General features: G+C 37.3%; 1 protein-coding gene across 1 annotated transcript in view; it reads right to left on the reverse strand.

The window, feature by feature from the left end:
• The window catches only part of LOC124722560, a 459,722-nt gene that overhangs the window by 132,842 nt on the left and 311,946 nt on the right, over positions 1 to 14,934 (reverse strand). Inside the window, exon 4 of the mRNA XM_047247700.1 lies at positions 12,585 to 12,727. Within this exon, the coding sequence (XP_047103656.1) occupies positions 12,585 to 12,727 (143 nt within the window). The remainder of the gene's footprint in view (positions 1 to 12,584; positions 12,728 to 14,934) is intronic.

Raw genomic sequence — 14,934 nt, forward strand, 5'->3', positions numbered from 1 at the left:
GGAACCATCAATCCACTCCCAGATATCTCTTGACAACCATGATTAAATGTCTGAATGTAAGCAAAATAAATCTTTGCAAATAATACACAGCCGTCTATGGGTAAAACAAAAGGATTCCTCAATCAGCAGTTGACTCACATACTCCTTAATCATATTAGCCCCCACACTATTAAAAAACTGAAAAAATCTGACAAAATTAGGAATGGTACCTCCCTTATGCTATTTCAGTAAGAAGGTGAATGCACTCAGCACCTTCCCTTTCTCCCTTTATTCCTCTGAAGTTTCCAGCTTCTGTACAGGTTCCACCATCTCCTCCTCATAGAGGTACTTGATGCAACTGTATAGTTTCATAATAATTCTTGGCAGTCCCCTTGAGTTTGCTGCCATTTCTATTGTTATGGCAAAAATAATCAATTGGGTGTAACTGAGTGAAAATTAAGACAACTGCCACACTTAATGCCAGGGACCACATAAGTAGGTCAGACTAGAACTGACTGAACATAATTCAGGCAATTGCCAGGAAGGTTTCTTCCCACCTCTTTAAACAAAACAATCCAAGATTGTGTTCCATCTCTAATGATGTTGCTGTTGATGGGACATTAAACCTTGATCTTCCTTCCTTCTTCTGAACATTATGCATCAGGGACTGATGCTGATACAACAAGAATTGCACTATGACATCAGGTAATTACTACATTGCAGGATACAGCCAGAGTGGAGCTATCAGTGATGCAGCAGGAAGGCAGAGACATTATTGCATTTGTGGCTCAGTTATTTTCCATCCAAACCACGGACTTGTTGTGGCTCATGAAATAAAACCCAATGCTGCAGCAAAACAAGGATGGGGCAGAGTACATAAATACTCAGCATTTTTAATCAAAGGTACCGCAGTCTGCCAACCTGAGGAGGGACCTACTTCACAAGTCTACAAATCTATGTGTCTACATGGCTAACAGTCACTGGCAGCCACAATGGGGCACCAAGTTGCTGGTGTCAGTGGCCGTAACTTGCTACTGGTGCCATTGCTACCTTAGCTGCATGACACATATGAGCCATATGCTGACTACAGCACCTTCCACTGTGGGCTGTGTATGGTTTACATCCCATGGATACTGACCTCACTGGGCATTGGCATGACTCTTGTCTTACTGAATAATAAATTTTTGATTTAATAATGCTGTATCACTGACGACACATTGGACATCTGGCAGGCATGCACTCAATTCCTCATTGTTACCCTGCCTGGATGGTGGACTCCAGCATCTTGAGCTCCAAATACCCCATTCATCATTAATCATAGTGGTTGACAATCTCAGTCACTATACTATAATCAACATGACTCACTATTTTGTTCAATGAGCTATCTGCCAGCTTCAGGAGAGAATTTCCGTGAGTTCCACTGAAAACTGAGGTTAAATCCTTTTAGTTTAATTGTGAGTTATGATATCACTATTTGTCTGTCTTGAAGAGTCGCTGAGTTTGATGAGTGAAAAACTGGATGAAGAGTTGGTGAAGCTTCGTCGTCATGAGCTGACATGCATGTATTACCCTATGATGGCAATAAGAGACTGATGGTTTGCCTATGGGTAGCCCTTTATCACCTATAGTTGTCAGTCTATTCATGTGGGAATCTGAGGATAGGGTGCTGAGGACTTCGGCTTTGTAAGCAAAATGTTACTGGAGATATGTTGACAACACATTTTTTGTCTGGACACATGGACGAAATGTTCTTAATCGATATTTGGACCATTTCAGCTATCTTTACTACAGCATTAAATTTACTATGGAGATTGAAAGTGATGGGAAGCTTCCATTTTTGTATGTAACAGTACACAAAAAACATGCTAGTACTCTGGGACATAGCACTGATTGGAAACCGATACATACTGCTATATCCAAAGAGTTGTGATTGGAAACTGATACATACTGCTATATCCAAAGAGTTGCCATCCATCATATCAATGCAGTGCCATTCTTAGGACTCTGATATACAGGGAATATGCTATTTCCAATGCAGATGAGCTAACACAAGAACTTGCATCTTGGTGTCAGTGTTTAAGGAAAATAGATACTCTAAGAAGAAGTTAGGACCATAACTGGAGGTACATGAAAAGGATCATAGATTTCTGCCATTTATTCCTTAAACTGGGGGCATATCTTTTACAACTGAAGGAATTTTAAGTAGATTTGAGATTAAAACTGTGTTTCATCCACATGTCCAGATTAGGGCACTACTTAGCTCTGTCAAGGATGATTTGGGAATCAGAAGGGCTGGCATGTACAGAATTCTTTGTCAGTGTGATTTACATTGGTAAGCCAATTTGCACAGTTCAGTACAGGTGTGTAGAGCATCATTGCCACATGAAGCTACAACAACCTGACAAACTGGCAGTAGGGAGCACCGTTTAAACAGGAGACAAGGGATGAAATTTGATGAGAGCAAGATAGTTGCCAGTAAATTCAGTTTTTTGGATAGTGTTTATAAGGAGTCAACTGAAATTAGTTTAGCAGACAACTTGACTAACAGAGACAAGAGTTTTCATCTTAGCAGGATGTAGAACTCTGTATTATCCAGCATCAAAGACATCATTCTTTGGTGTGGCTGGCCCAGATGTTTGAGAGCAATCTTTGAGTCTGATACACTGATGGTGCGGGTGTTTTATTACAGGCAGTATCAGAAGTACAGTGTTGGAGACAGCACCTGTTATGGGCAGTGCATGTACCATCTACGGTATGAGGGTCCATACAAGATAATGGTTTCTAGCTGTGGCATCAGTTTTCAGTACAACTTAGCAACAGAAGCATCTCTCCTGATGCATCACCAAAATATTGAGTCATGTTGATTTTAGGATCTGACAGCAAAATTTGAGGAGGCTACCAATAGATTATGTTACATTATCACTGTCTAAATAATCAGGAATTTTTCTGGATTTTTGTTTCATTTCACCCCTACGCTCACAATAGCAGGATGATTCTTTCTGCAAAATATCAGTCAGTGTCTCATTCATCTGATTTATGTTTCGTTAGGCAGAGGATTTATCATTTCCTTGTCTCTAGTGCACCACCTGCTTATTCATATATCCCATTATTAATGTTAGTTATTCCTCTTAATGAGAAATGGTGAGTGAGCTTAATGAGAAAGTAATGGTAATAAGGAAGGATGCTGAAAATACTGTGACTACTATCTTGTAGGTTGCATTTCTTAAAAGGCAAGCAAAAAGGAAAAAGAGTAATGTACTGAGAAATTGGTATGCCAAAAATAAAGTAAAACAGCCTTGTACAACATACAGAACTGAAAAACGAGGGCTTTGCCCAAAAGTTTTGGACAGATAAAGAATCTGGTCAACAGCTCTATTTTTCTTCAGTAAAAATATTAGTATTTAGCTCAACCATATAAAATATATGCCAAGATCACAAGTCTCATGACACATCTTGAGAGAATGCCCTCATCCTTCAGATAAAACATACAAGAAACTTTAACAAATTGTTGATCTTCTAATGATAAAGAACAGTATAACTTTGAGATTTGTCTCTGCTTATTAAAGTATGTATATTTTTTTCTAATAATTCTTGTATATTTTACTTGAAGATGATAGCCTGCCTTTGTATGTGTCATGTGACTTATAATCTTTTTACAGATATTATGTGGATAAGTCAAATTTTAACATTTTACAGCTTACAGCTGAAACAGAAAACTCTGTATCTCACTTTTTGTATTATATTTATAATGAATACTTGTGTATATTTCCATTCTTTGGAACTATATGCACACTTCTCGGAAATGTCTTTCAACACACTGATTTAGAATGTTGCACACTCTTCATCTGAAGAAAAGTGCTGCCTTCAGATCTTTTGGCTTTCCACGAGTGTCACATCACATGCATTGAATCAGTGAGGCAGCATTCACACCCTTGAAAAAGTTGACAGTTGCATTTATGTGAGCTTGTTCACTGTACTGGTGAAAAATGTATAATTTATTCTTGTTAAGTCAGAAAAGACTTGCCTGTAAGTAATTGGAGCTATGAAAGGTGTTCAGAAACAGTCAGGTTTTATGCACCAGCCAGGCTTTCAGGAAGATAAATTTTCTCTTATGGCTATACAGTATTTCTGAACAGTGCACATTGCAGTCCACGATATTTATTCTTGATCTGATAATCAAATCTATTCTGTTAAGGACATGTCAATCCATTTGTTTATTTATTAATTACATTTACATTTTTCTAGATTTCCCACTCAGGTAACCAATGAAAATCTTCCTGTATATTTAATCCTCAAAAGGTAAAAAAAATTAACTGGTCATAGGGGTAGGAAGTACTTCATACCAACAAATATTTTATGATCAAGTGTAAGGTCATTTGAAGAGAACATTCAGTGGCTGGGGTACTGGATTGAATAAGAATGTAAGCCATATTTGTGCTCTTCAGCTGGAAATGGAGATGAAGATATCCCAAATATGGAAGAAGGTGGCAAGACTATCAAGAGATTTATTCCTTGATTCACTGATACATCATATCCCATATATTCGATCATTAGTTGGAGCCTTTAGGGATGGAAAATGACTCAAGATACACAAATAAAATATCACACAAATGCAAATATTGTGTACTGTTTGTGTATGCAGCACTTTTATCAATGATGTGCAGCTTCTTACATATAATGGACATTACTCATACTCTATATTTCAGAAGCTGCACATTAGCATCTCGCATAGCTCACAGAAATAACACTATGTGCTACAGTAAAAAATAATGCAACATTTCGAATAACATTCTTCAACTCATGTTCATTTGTCATTCTTTGCAATTTACATTAGCATCCTAGATCATCAGCTGTAGCCCTTTCATCTGGCTAAACAATGCTCACACTAAAATAATTGATACACAGCTCATCCACAGTGTGGATTCATCCCACAAACATTCACTGGCCACCATCCACAAGAAAACCACAATAATTGCTGAATTTGTGGACAAGAATAAAATAAATAAATAAATAACCCCAGTTACCAGTTCATTCAGAAATTTCATTATCGGAACCCCAGCGACTAAGATCTAGAAAACCATCATGGCACATAGCAATCAGCCTGCAGAACAGTAACTTCAAAATGCAAGACATCTGGAACAACAATGGTAAGAGCAAGCTTCCATGTAGCATCACCAACTAATCAAAATTCCTTGGGAGTAACCAGCAAGTTTTGATCTATCCTAATGACATTGGAGCATTCTGAATCAGATCAGAACTAACCAGAGCAGATGTAGAGCATTGCTACACCAATGGGAATGGAAGTTGTGCCCTGAATGGGACTGTGATGAAAAGCCCCAAACATTACACCACACAGCATTTGAATGTTCCCTCAGAGTGTTCAAGCCAACAGCTTTGCTGCAGTGGTAACACCAGTTCCCATCAAATCACTGAAGTTAAGCACTATCAGGCTTGGCTAGCACTTGAATCGGTGACCATTCAGGTTTGCCAAGTGCCACTGGCAAGCGGGGTGCCATCAGCCCTTGTGAGGCCAATTGAGGAGCTATTTGATTGAGAAGTAGCGGCTCTTGTCACAAAAACTGTAAACAGCTGGGAGAGCAGTCTGCTGATCACATGCCCCTCCACATCTGCATCCAGTGAAGCCTATCAGCTGAGCATGACACGGTGGTCGGTCAGTATCAGTGGACCTTCTGAGGTCTGTTCAGGTGGAGTTAAGTGTAGTTTTTTTCAGATTGTTCAAAGGACAATGGAGGATGTAGTTGCATCTGACTGGATTTCAAACATGGACCTAGAGCTATGAACCCATTAAGAATTTTACATTGTGTGTTTGTACGTAGAAATGTATATATTTGTTTTAAATAGTTGTCTAGTATTTCTACTGTCATCAGACAATAAAAAATAGTGTGCCCTGAAATAAACATCCTACATAAAATTCTTCTCATCCCTCACAAATTGTTGTTTTACCACCTGATCAACCAACTTGATACGTCCTTATTCACCCATGTCCAACCCGTTGCCTCATGGGTAATATCTATGTGACAAACAAGGTGCAGATCCATTTCATTCAGCCAGTCACCACACTTTGTTCTGATCTTGTCACAGTTATGTCTTTATTCATAAAAGCCTAGGTCACCTGCAAGAGCGCCCTCATTATACATCAACTCCACTGCAATTTCTTCCCAACTTTTTTGTGGGCATGACCATGTGAATAGGACAGAAATTAAAATTTCCTCATTTCAAGAAAATAAATAGAAGAAAGCAATTGAGATTGCAGCTGATCTACCCATCTTAAAGTGTACTGTAAAGTTAGTATTGGCTACAGGGAGACAAAATGTTGTCATTAATAACAGAAACAGAAAACAGTCAGATCTTACACCTTCTTCTCAAAATATGACAGAAAGTGTAACTAGAAAAGTGCTACTTGTAGATGATAGTCATGGCTATGGTACTGCTTCTAGGCTGAATTAAAATGAGATATGAAAGCATGTGGTTTTGTGAAATCAGCGGCCTGTTTATCTGAACTAAGGAATATGGTCAAGTCAAATGAACTGAAATCATTAAATGATTGTGATGCTTTTGTTCTGACAGGTGGTTCATACGATGTCTACAAAAATAAGAGGCACAAAGCATCCTGTGAATCAAAATTATATCTAAGGAAGCACTGGAAGAAGATTTCACACATGGCATGAACTTCACATCAGTAGCCTTGGAAAGTGTTATTTATGCAATGCAATTACAGCTGAAATGAAGGGTAAATTAAGGAAGCCAAGATCAGGTATGTTAATGCTAACTTGGTCTTCAGATTGTATGGATTTTTTTTTATAAACGATATAAGAAAGTGTAGCAAAATGCAGAGTATTAATCATCAAAACTTCATTGTGACTATCTCCAGTAAGCTAGTATGCAAACAGGTAGCATCCGCAGTCATAAGGATAACAAAAACATTATTAAAACAGTAAACACTCCAGGAACAACAGGTTCGAAAGTGAATACTGTCTTAATGAATTCAAAGATGTACATGTAATATACCTTATGGAAGAATGGCTTAAAGTTGATAATGTATGACTAACCAATTTCAGAAACTATAGTACTGGTTCATGCTATTGCAGAACTTCCAAAAGACTTGACAGTTGCTTGATATTAGTTAGAGTAAGAACTCAGTTCCATGAACTCACAAAAAATAGCAGCCTAAACATTGTGAGACAGATTTGAGCACTAAGGTCTTACGATCTGACAACAAAAACAAATCATTGCCTGCATTTACAGGGTACCAGCTGGTAATCTATCAACATTCCAAGAGAAATTGGTACAATTTATATATGACTACATGACATAAAGCACAAGAATTATGCCGGCCGGAGTGGCCGAGCGGTTCTAGCCGCTACAGTGTGGAACCGTGCGTCCGCTACGGTCGCAGGTTCGAATCCTGCCTCGGGCATGGATGTGTGTGATGTCCTTAGGTTAGTTAGGTTTAAGTAGTTCTAAGTTCTAGGGGACTGATGACCTTAGATGTTAAGTCCCATAGTGCTTAGAACCATTTGAACCACAAGAATTATATTATGTGGGGATTTTAATATAAACTTTGCCTCAAGTCACATGAATCATCTGATGTAAACAACCTACTGAATGCATTTTCTATGTCTAACATAGTAAAGTTGCCTATAAGAATAACACCCATTCATAAACACTAATTCTACACCTGTACTCAGTTTACAAAACTTACCCAATGGGCATTCTGACCATGAGGCCCTCTTACTTAAGCTCAAACAAATGGATGCCACATACAGATAATCTCATGTACTGAAGAGATATTAAAGTTACCAACAAATTAATCTTAATTAAGCAATTGCTAAAGCATGAGACCTTGGAAAATTTTGATCTTGAGGTTGACATTGAAAAGAAAAGAAAAATATTTGTTGATAATCTGTGCCATTATTTTAACATTGCCTTTTCTCTCAAAAAACATACAGAAAACTGTTGAGAAGCAACAGATCAAAAGGATGGATCACCAAGAGAATAATTACCTCATGTGCAATCAATAAAAACTTTACAAAGAAAGCAACACAAACAATGATCCAAACTTTCAAAGATAGTTTAAAAAGTATAAAAGATACTCAAGAATCTCATAACTAATGTAAAACAATTCTCTACCCTCCAGTTTATTGTAAACTCAGATAACATGAGAAAACTACTTTAGCAGTATTCCCAAAATCAGACAGATCAATTTTCATGGCCCCAGTAACCAAACAAGAGGTACTAAAAATCATATGGGCAACACAAATCATCATTTTCATGTGAAGTTGATGATATTCCACATTAGTTGTTAAAGAATATATGTGTAGAAATTGCCACTCCTCTGTGTAATGTGATCAATAGCTCAATAAGCAGAGGATGTTTGCCAGAAGTACTAAAGACCTTGAAGACAATTCAAATTTGAAAAAGGGGGACAGTCATGATGTAAACAAATATTGCAAGGGAGGCAGGACAACCTAGAGTACAGGATGATGGCATCACCATCAAAGCAAATGGAAACTTGATAAACAACAAGCCGGAAGTCAAAAACATTTTGAATAATCATTTTTTAAAAGTTGTAGAGAAAATAGGATCTAAATGTTCATTAGAAGAAGCAAGGAAGTTAATGGAAGAGGCCTTACACACACTGTTTGATACAATTGAAATTCCACCCACCTCTCCATCTGAAATTAGGAAGATAATAAACTCTCTCAAAAATAAAAGCTCACATGGGATTGATGGCATTTCCAGCAGGATAATAAAAGCTTGTTCCCAAGAAATAAGTGTGATTCTTAGCCACATATGTAACAGCTCTCTGAAGCAGGATATTTTCCCAGATAGACTGAAGTATGCCATTGTTATACCACTGCATAAAAAAGGGGATACATCTGATGTCAACAACTACCACCCAATCTCTCTTCTGATTGCCTTATCCAAAATTCTTGAAAAAGTAATGTATTGTAGAGTAGCTTCACACCTTTGTAAAAATAAAGTTTTAATAAAATGTCAGTTTGGTTTCCAGAAGGGTTTTTCAACGGAAAATGCTATATATACTTTCTAATGAAATATTAAATGCTCTGAGTAACCGGAAGTCACCAGTTGGGATTTTTTATGATCTATCAAAGGCTTTTGATTGTGTCAATCATGGAATACTTCTAGATAAGCTCAAGTATTGTGGTATGAATGGGATAGTGCTCAAATGGTTTAAATCATACCTAACTGGAAGATTGCAGAAAGTTGAAATAAACAGTTCACATAATATGCAAAAAACTGGTGATTTCTCAGACTGGGGAACAATCAAGAATGGGGTGCTGCAAGGTTCGGTCTTGGGTCCTCTGCTGTTCTTAATATATATTAATGACTTGCCATTCTATATTCACGAAGATGCAAAGCTGGTACTTTTTGCCGATGATACAAGTATAGCTATCACACCCAACAGACAAGAATTAACTGGTGAATTTGTAAGCGATGTTTTTCAGAAAATCATTAAGTGGTTCTCTGCAAACAGGCTCTCATTAAACTTTCACAAAACACAGTATATACAGTTCCACACAGTAAATGGAATGACCCCATTAATAAATATAGATTTCGATCAGAAATCGGTAGCTAAGGTAGAATATTCAAAATTTCTAGGTGTATGCATTGATGAGGGGTTGAACTGGAAAAAACACACTGAGGATCTGCTGAAACGTTTGAGTTCAGCTACTTATGCTATTAGGGTCATTGCAAATTTTGGCGATATACATCTGAGTAAATTAGCTTACCACACCTATTTTCATTCTCTGCTTTCGTATGGCATCATATTCTGGGGAAACTCATCATTGAGTAGAAGAGTGTTCATTGCACAAAAGCGAGTAATCAGAATAATTGCTGGAGCTCATCCAAGATCATCCTGCAGACACTTATTTAAAGAGCTAGAAATCTTCACTGTAGCCTCACAATATATATATTCACTTATGAAATTTGTTATTAACAATCCGAACTAATTCAAAAGTAATAGCAGTGTACATGGCTACAACACTAGGAGAAAGGATGATCTTCACTACTCAAGGTTAACTCTAACTTTGGCTCAGAAGGGGGTAAATTATGCTGCCACAAAAGTCTTTGGTCACTTACCTAATAGCATCAAAAGTCTGACAGATAGCCATATAGCATTTAAAAGGAAATTAAAAGAATTTCTTAATGGCAACTCCTTCTACTCATTAGATGAATTTTTGGATATAGTAAGTGGGTAATTTCCCAACCTCCCCCCCCCCCCCCCCCAATCATAATAATAATAATAATAATAATATTGAGTGTCATGTAATATTTTGTCTAATGTAATGTCTTGTATAGACACCTTTTATTAATCTGACACGTTCCACATCATTACGAACTTTATCCAAGATATCTGAGAAAGTCTTATAGCTCAGAATCACAGTGTGTCTAGAAAAGAGCCTTCAACCAAAATGAATTTTCTTTTGGACTTTTCAATGACCTTAGTAAGGCTTTTGATCTCATTAATCATTCACTGTTGCTTCAGAAACTAAAATTGTATGGCATCAGAGGTACAGCAGATAACTGCTTTAAATTCTATCTCATCAACAGAACGCTAATGCTAGAAATCACAAGCCCTGAATGTATAAAAATTTATTCTGGCAAAGACCTTATGAGCTGTGGAGTCCCACAAGATTCAGTACTGGGCACTCTCCTCTTCCTACTCTTTTATCAATGAACTTTCTTTAAATCACATAACACTTCTCCTGTATTGTTTGTAGATGACACAAACTTCCTCTTCCAGGTAGACTTAACTCTGTAACTGAAGGTCAAAATTAATTATACAACTGAAAGAGCCCTCTCATGCCTCCACTACAATAAATTACTGTTAAATATAAACATGACAAGTTGCACACTTTTCTACCCATCCTGAAACCATCCTGTCTATATAGAACCCTTGCAGATAAATGGCAAATTGAACTAGAAACAGAAACAAAGTGTTTTGGAGTCTAGCTTGACAGTTCACTCCAGTGGGATGAAGACAGGGCACAACTATTAAACAAGCTTGGTAGTGTCTGCTTGCTATGCTTTCAGAAATCTTGGGCAGTCATGTAATGTAAACACATTAAAAACTGTTTATCATGGGCTTCTGCACTCAATAACAGCATGTGGCATCCCTTTGTGTGTGTGTGGGGGGGGGGGGGGGGGGGGGGGGAGGCTACTCACAAAAAAACTGTCATCATACAAGAAAGGAATAATAAAAGTAAAGAAAAGAGTACCAACATGATTTGCCACCAAACCCATTTCCAAAGAGCTTAATATATTGCCAGTCCCCTGTATTTACATCCTAGAGACAGTTTCTTTCGTCAAAAAAACCTCGATCTCTTTATAACAAATGGAGATATCCAGAACCACGACAAGCACAAAAGCGAACTTTCATCTGGTGAGACAAAGATTAGGCAAAAGTCACAATGGGGTGAGAAATATGGACAACCTACTTTGTAACAAACAACCCCTATCAACTAGAAACAAAAGCAATACCTCCAGGAAGAAAGTTAAAGATTTACTAATGAAATATACTTTTTAATCTGTTGATGAGTATCTGAAGGCAAACTTTCATTAATTGCTTGTCATTATCCTCTCCCTCACTGTGCCCCACAGTGCTTGTAATTACTTTTTGTGCTTGCCTCCTGCTGAAAGCAGAATTTCTGTTAGTCACTGTTTGGTAGGGTTATATAGAAATAATGTGCTTGTACTCATATACAACAATATTTACTTAGATATTACCATGTATCTTCTATATTATAGTATATTAAAAGTAGATGCTGAGTTTTTTCTGATTCATGCTATTGTAGCCACTATTTTATTTTGCACATTATACGTGCTACATTTTCAAGTATATTTTAATCTATGTAACTGCCTAAGATAAATGTTATGTTATAGCTCTCATTGCTAAGTATCTGCTTATTTGCTTGCAAATACAGTGTGTACAAATGTAATTAACCTGTGGCTACACAATATAAGATCTCATGGCTTCTAATAAACAAGTAGCTGTCCACACGGATGAATGGGAGCCTCAAATAAACAAATAGCTGTCCACACAGATAAATGACCACTGACAGTCTGTGGGGAAATGTGTGCCAATACAACAAGTATCAATTGTAATATATCAAATGGATGAATAAATAAATAAATACCCACTCACTGGGACAACATGTTCCTAAGTAGAACATAGATTACTGAGACTTCTTAATAGCTTATGACAGCTATTTTAACTTGCCCCACCCTCTAAACCTAGCCTCTTATTTCACTGTCTAAAATAAGGAACAACTAGCCTTGTTTGGTTGATTTCTCATTGGTGTCATATTTCTATTCCTTTCCCTTTCCTACCCCTGTCCTCTCCCTCCTTTTGCTATCTTCCATGTTCATTCCCTTGGCTCCACCCATCATATCAGACCAGAATAAAAACATTTTTTGTAACTCAGGCAGCAGTAAAATTAGGTATATAGAAAAATCTCTGTTTCTTAAAAACATTTGTTGGAAAAATATACAGTCAAGACTCTTGTACTTTTTATAAGTTTACTTTTTTATGATATAAAATATCATATAGCTCTTACCTTGCTGGTACTGATGCTCAGTGCACATTCGATGGACAAGGTCCACTGGGCTTTCGACAGCTTTTTTAAATTCCTCTTGCTGGTTTTCTGTAAAGCAGTCCTTTGTATAGTCATTTATGCATTCTTCAAATCTTAACCATGTCCTAGAATGAAACAATCATTTGATAATGTGAAAATAAGTACATTTTAAGGACACAGCAGATCAGATCTAATAGTGTGAAATCAATTGTAATAATTCGTTCCTGTCATGTGATACCTCTGGCAAAATAGTAGTTTGTGTGACTGGATTATGTCCTATTGTTTTCATTATATCACTAGGGAAGGCTGAAATGAACTCAAAGCAAAATACAGAGTGAACTTGAACTCTTGGAGGTTGTTGAGAGATACTGTCAGAGTATGATGGTGTAAGTGACATACAGTCTCAGGTCATCTGTTACAGGGTAATAATGTAATTATGATTTCCTTATTTTTTATCCCAGTGACTTTTATTTCTCTGAAAATAGTTTAACAAAAATCAAAAAGCCTGTACTATGCAAGGACCAAAATATACTACACAAATCCTTTAGCAGTGCATCAACCTGCAGATGCCAAAGAACTGCGCTGCGGTCGCCTTAACTATGGGAACAGCACAGCATACTCAGTATTGTGTCAATACTTGTGTGTATTATGATATATTGTGCATTTTCAAACATTTGTGAGAGGTTTATAAAACTTGTGCAAGAGGCATATCATAAAATGTGAACTTAATTTGCACTTTTTGGAAACTTTGGCAACAGTATCTTCATTGGAGAACAGATGGTCCTTAATTTCATCATATATTTGTGTGAAAAAGGTCATTTTTTTAGTTTTAGACTCTTACAAATATATATTTTCATAATTTTAGTAAGTTATGAGCATTATGCATAACTTTCATACTAAATCAGCTTTTGTGGCTTACAGAAACTGTAAGTAGCTAACATATTTTGACACATTCTAAGAGGAGTGAATATTGTCCGCATTTATCATAAATTAACACTACTGCTGAATTTGTTAGTGATAGTCAACATAACATCACAAATGCTTCAGAGAAAAAGTAAATTTTATAAAGTTTTTCTGTTGTTATAATAGATATCTCAATTTGGCTGTTAATCACTTTAGCTCTAAAAAGCTACTGATGATACTTGCAGCATATCAGACCAATAAATTAAAAGAGAATCAGCAAACTTAATTTTAAGTTATTTGTTTGCTGTTTTGTAGAATACTGCACCACCCACAATGAAGCCCCATTGTGTATGCTTTTCTGAAGCATAAGATGTGTTAGTTGCTTTCTGTAAGAGCTGGAAATCACACTGACTACTGCCAAGTGATTAGAGGTTACCGCAAATGGGTGTGTTGGGAGACTCACCAAGAGTGATGTACCAGATACCATAGGTACTATTCTCTCCTGGGCATACTGCCTCTTTTACAGGATGTACAGGATCTGTCACTACTCATTCACTTAACTGTACAGGAAAGACAGGGACCAGTGAGAACTCAGGGTATTACACCTATCCCCCTAACAAACAAGCCTGAGGTGCCATCTTCCACTGAAATTGAAACTGAGCCAGTGAGTCTCACTTCACCTGTTGGAAAGTGTTGTTTCTTCTGTAGGGGAGGCAAATGAAAAAGGACAGGGCTCTGTTAGTCATTAGAAGTTCAACCATGTGGTAAATAATTGTACCCCTTAGGGAAATGGCAGCAAGGAATGGGAAGGAACACCATGTGAACTCAGTGTGTATGCCTAGAGCCCTCATGCAATATGTTGAAGAGGCTATTCCAGCAGCCATTGAGGGATCAGGGTGCATTAAACTGCAGGCTATGGTGCACATTGGGACAAACGGTGCCTATCATCTGGATCCCAAGCTCATTTAAATCATTCCAGCGACTGGCAGGGAAGGCTGAACATGTACCCCTGATTCTGAGTGAAGTGGAAGGCTTGAACCAGATTCTGCAAAGGTTCAGTGACAAGCTAGGCTGCGACTTTAGACTTGTGATTTGGGTTGAGAACTGTAAGAACCCCCTAAATGGGTCAGATGTGTACTACGAATTAGAGGCTGCTACCCACATAGCTGACTGTGTGTAGGATACACAAGCTACTTTTAAGATCACATAACTTTCCATCCTGTCCAGATACTGATAGCTATAGGAGACCCAGAAGTATCAGTGTAACATCCAAAGAAGTGCCCCCCATAGGCGAGAGTGCTAAAATCTTTATGGTTAACTGCTGAAACAATTGCAACAAAGTGCAAGAGTTTGAAGTGCTCATAAAAAACAGTAAAGCTCACATAATATTAGGAACAGAAGGCTGATCAAAACCCAAAATTGATAGCAG

Source organism: Schistocerca piceifrons, chromosome X (genome assembly GCF_021461385.2).
Source record: "Schistocerca piceifrons isolate TAMUIC-IGC-003096 chromosome X, iqSchPice1.1, whole genome shotgun sequence".
NCBI lineage: Eukaryota > Metazoa > Arthropoda > Insecta > Orthoptera > Acrididae > Schistocerca > Schistocerca piceifrons.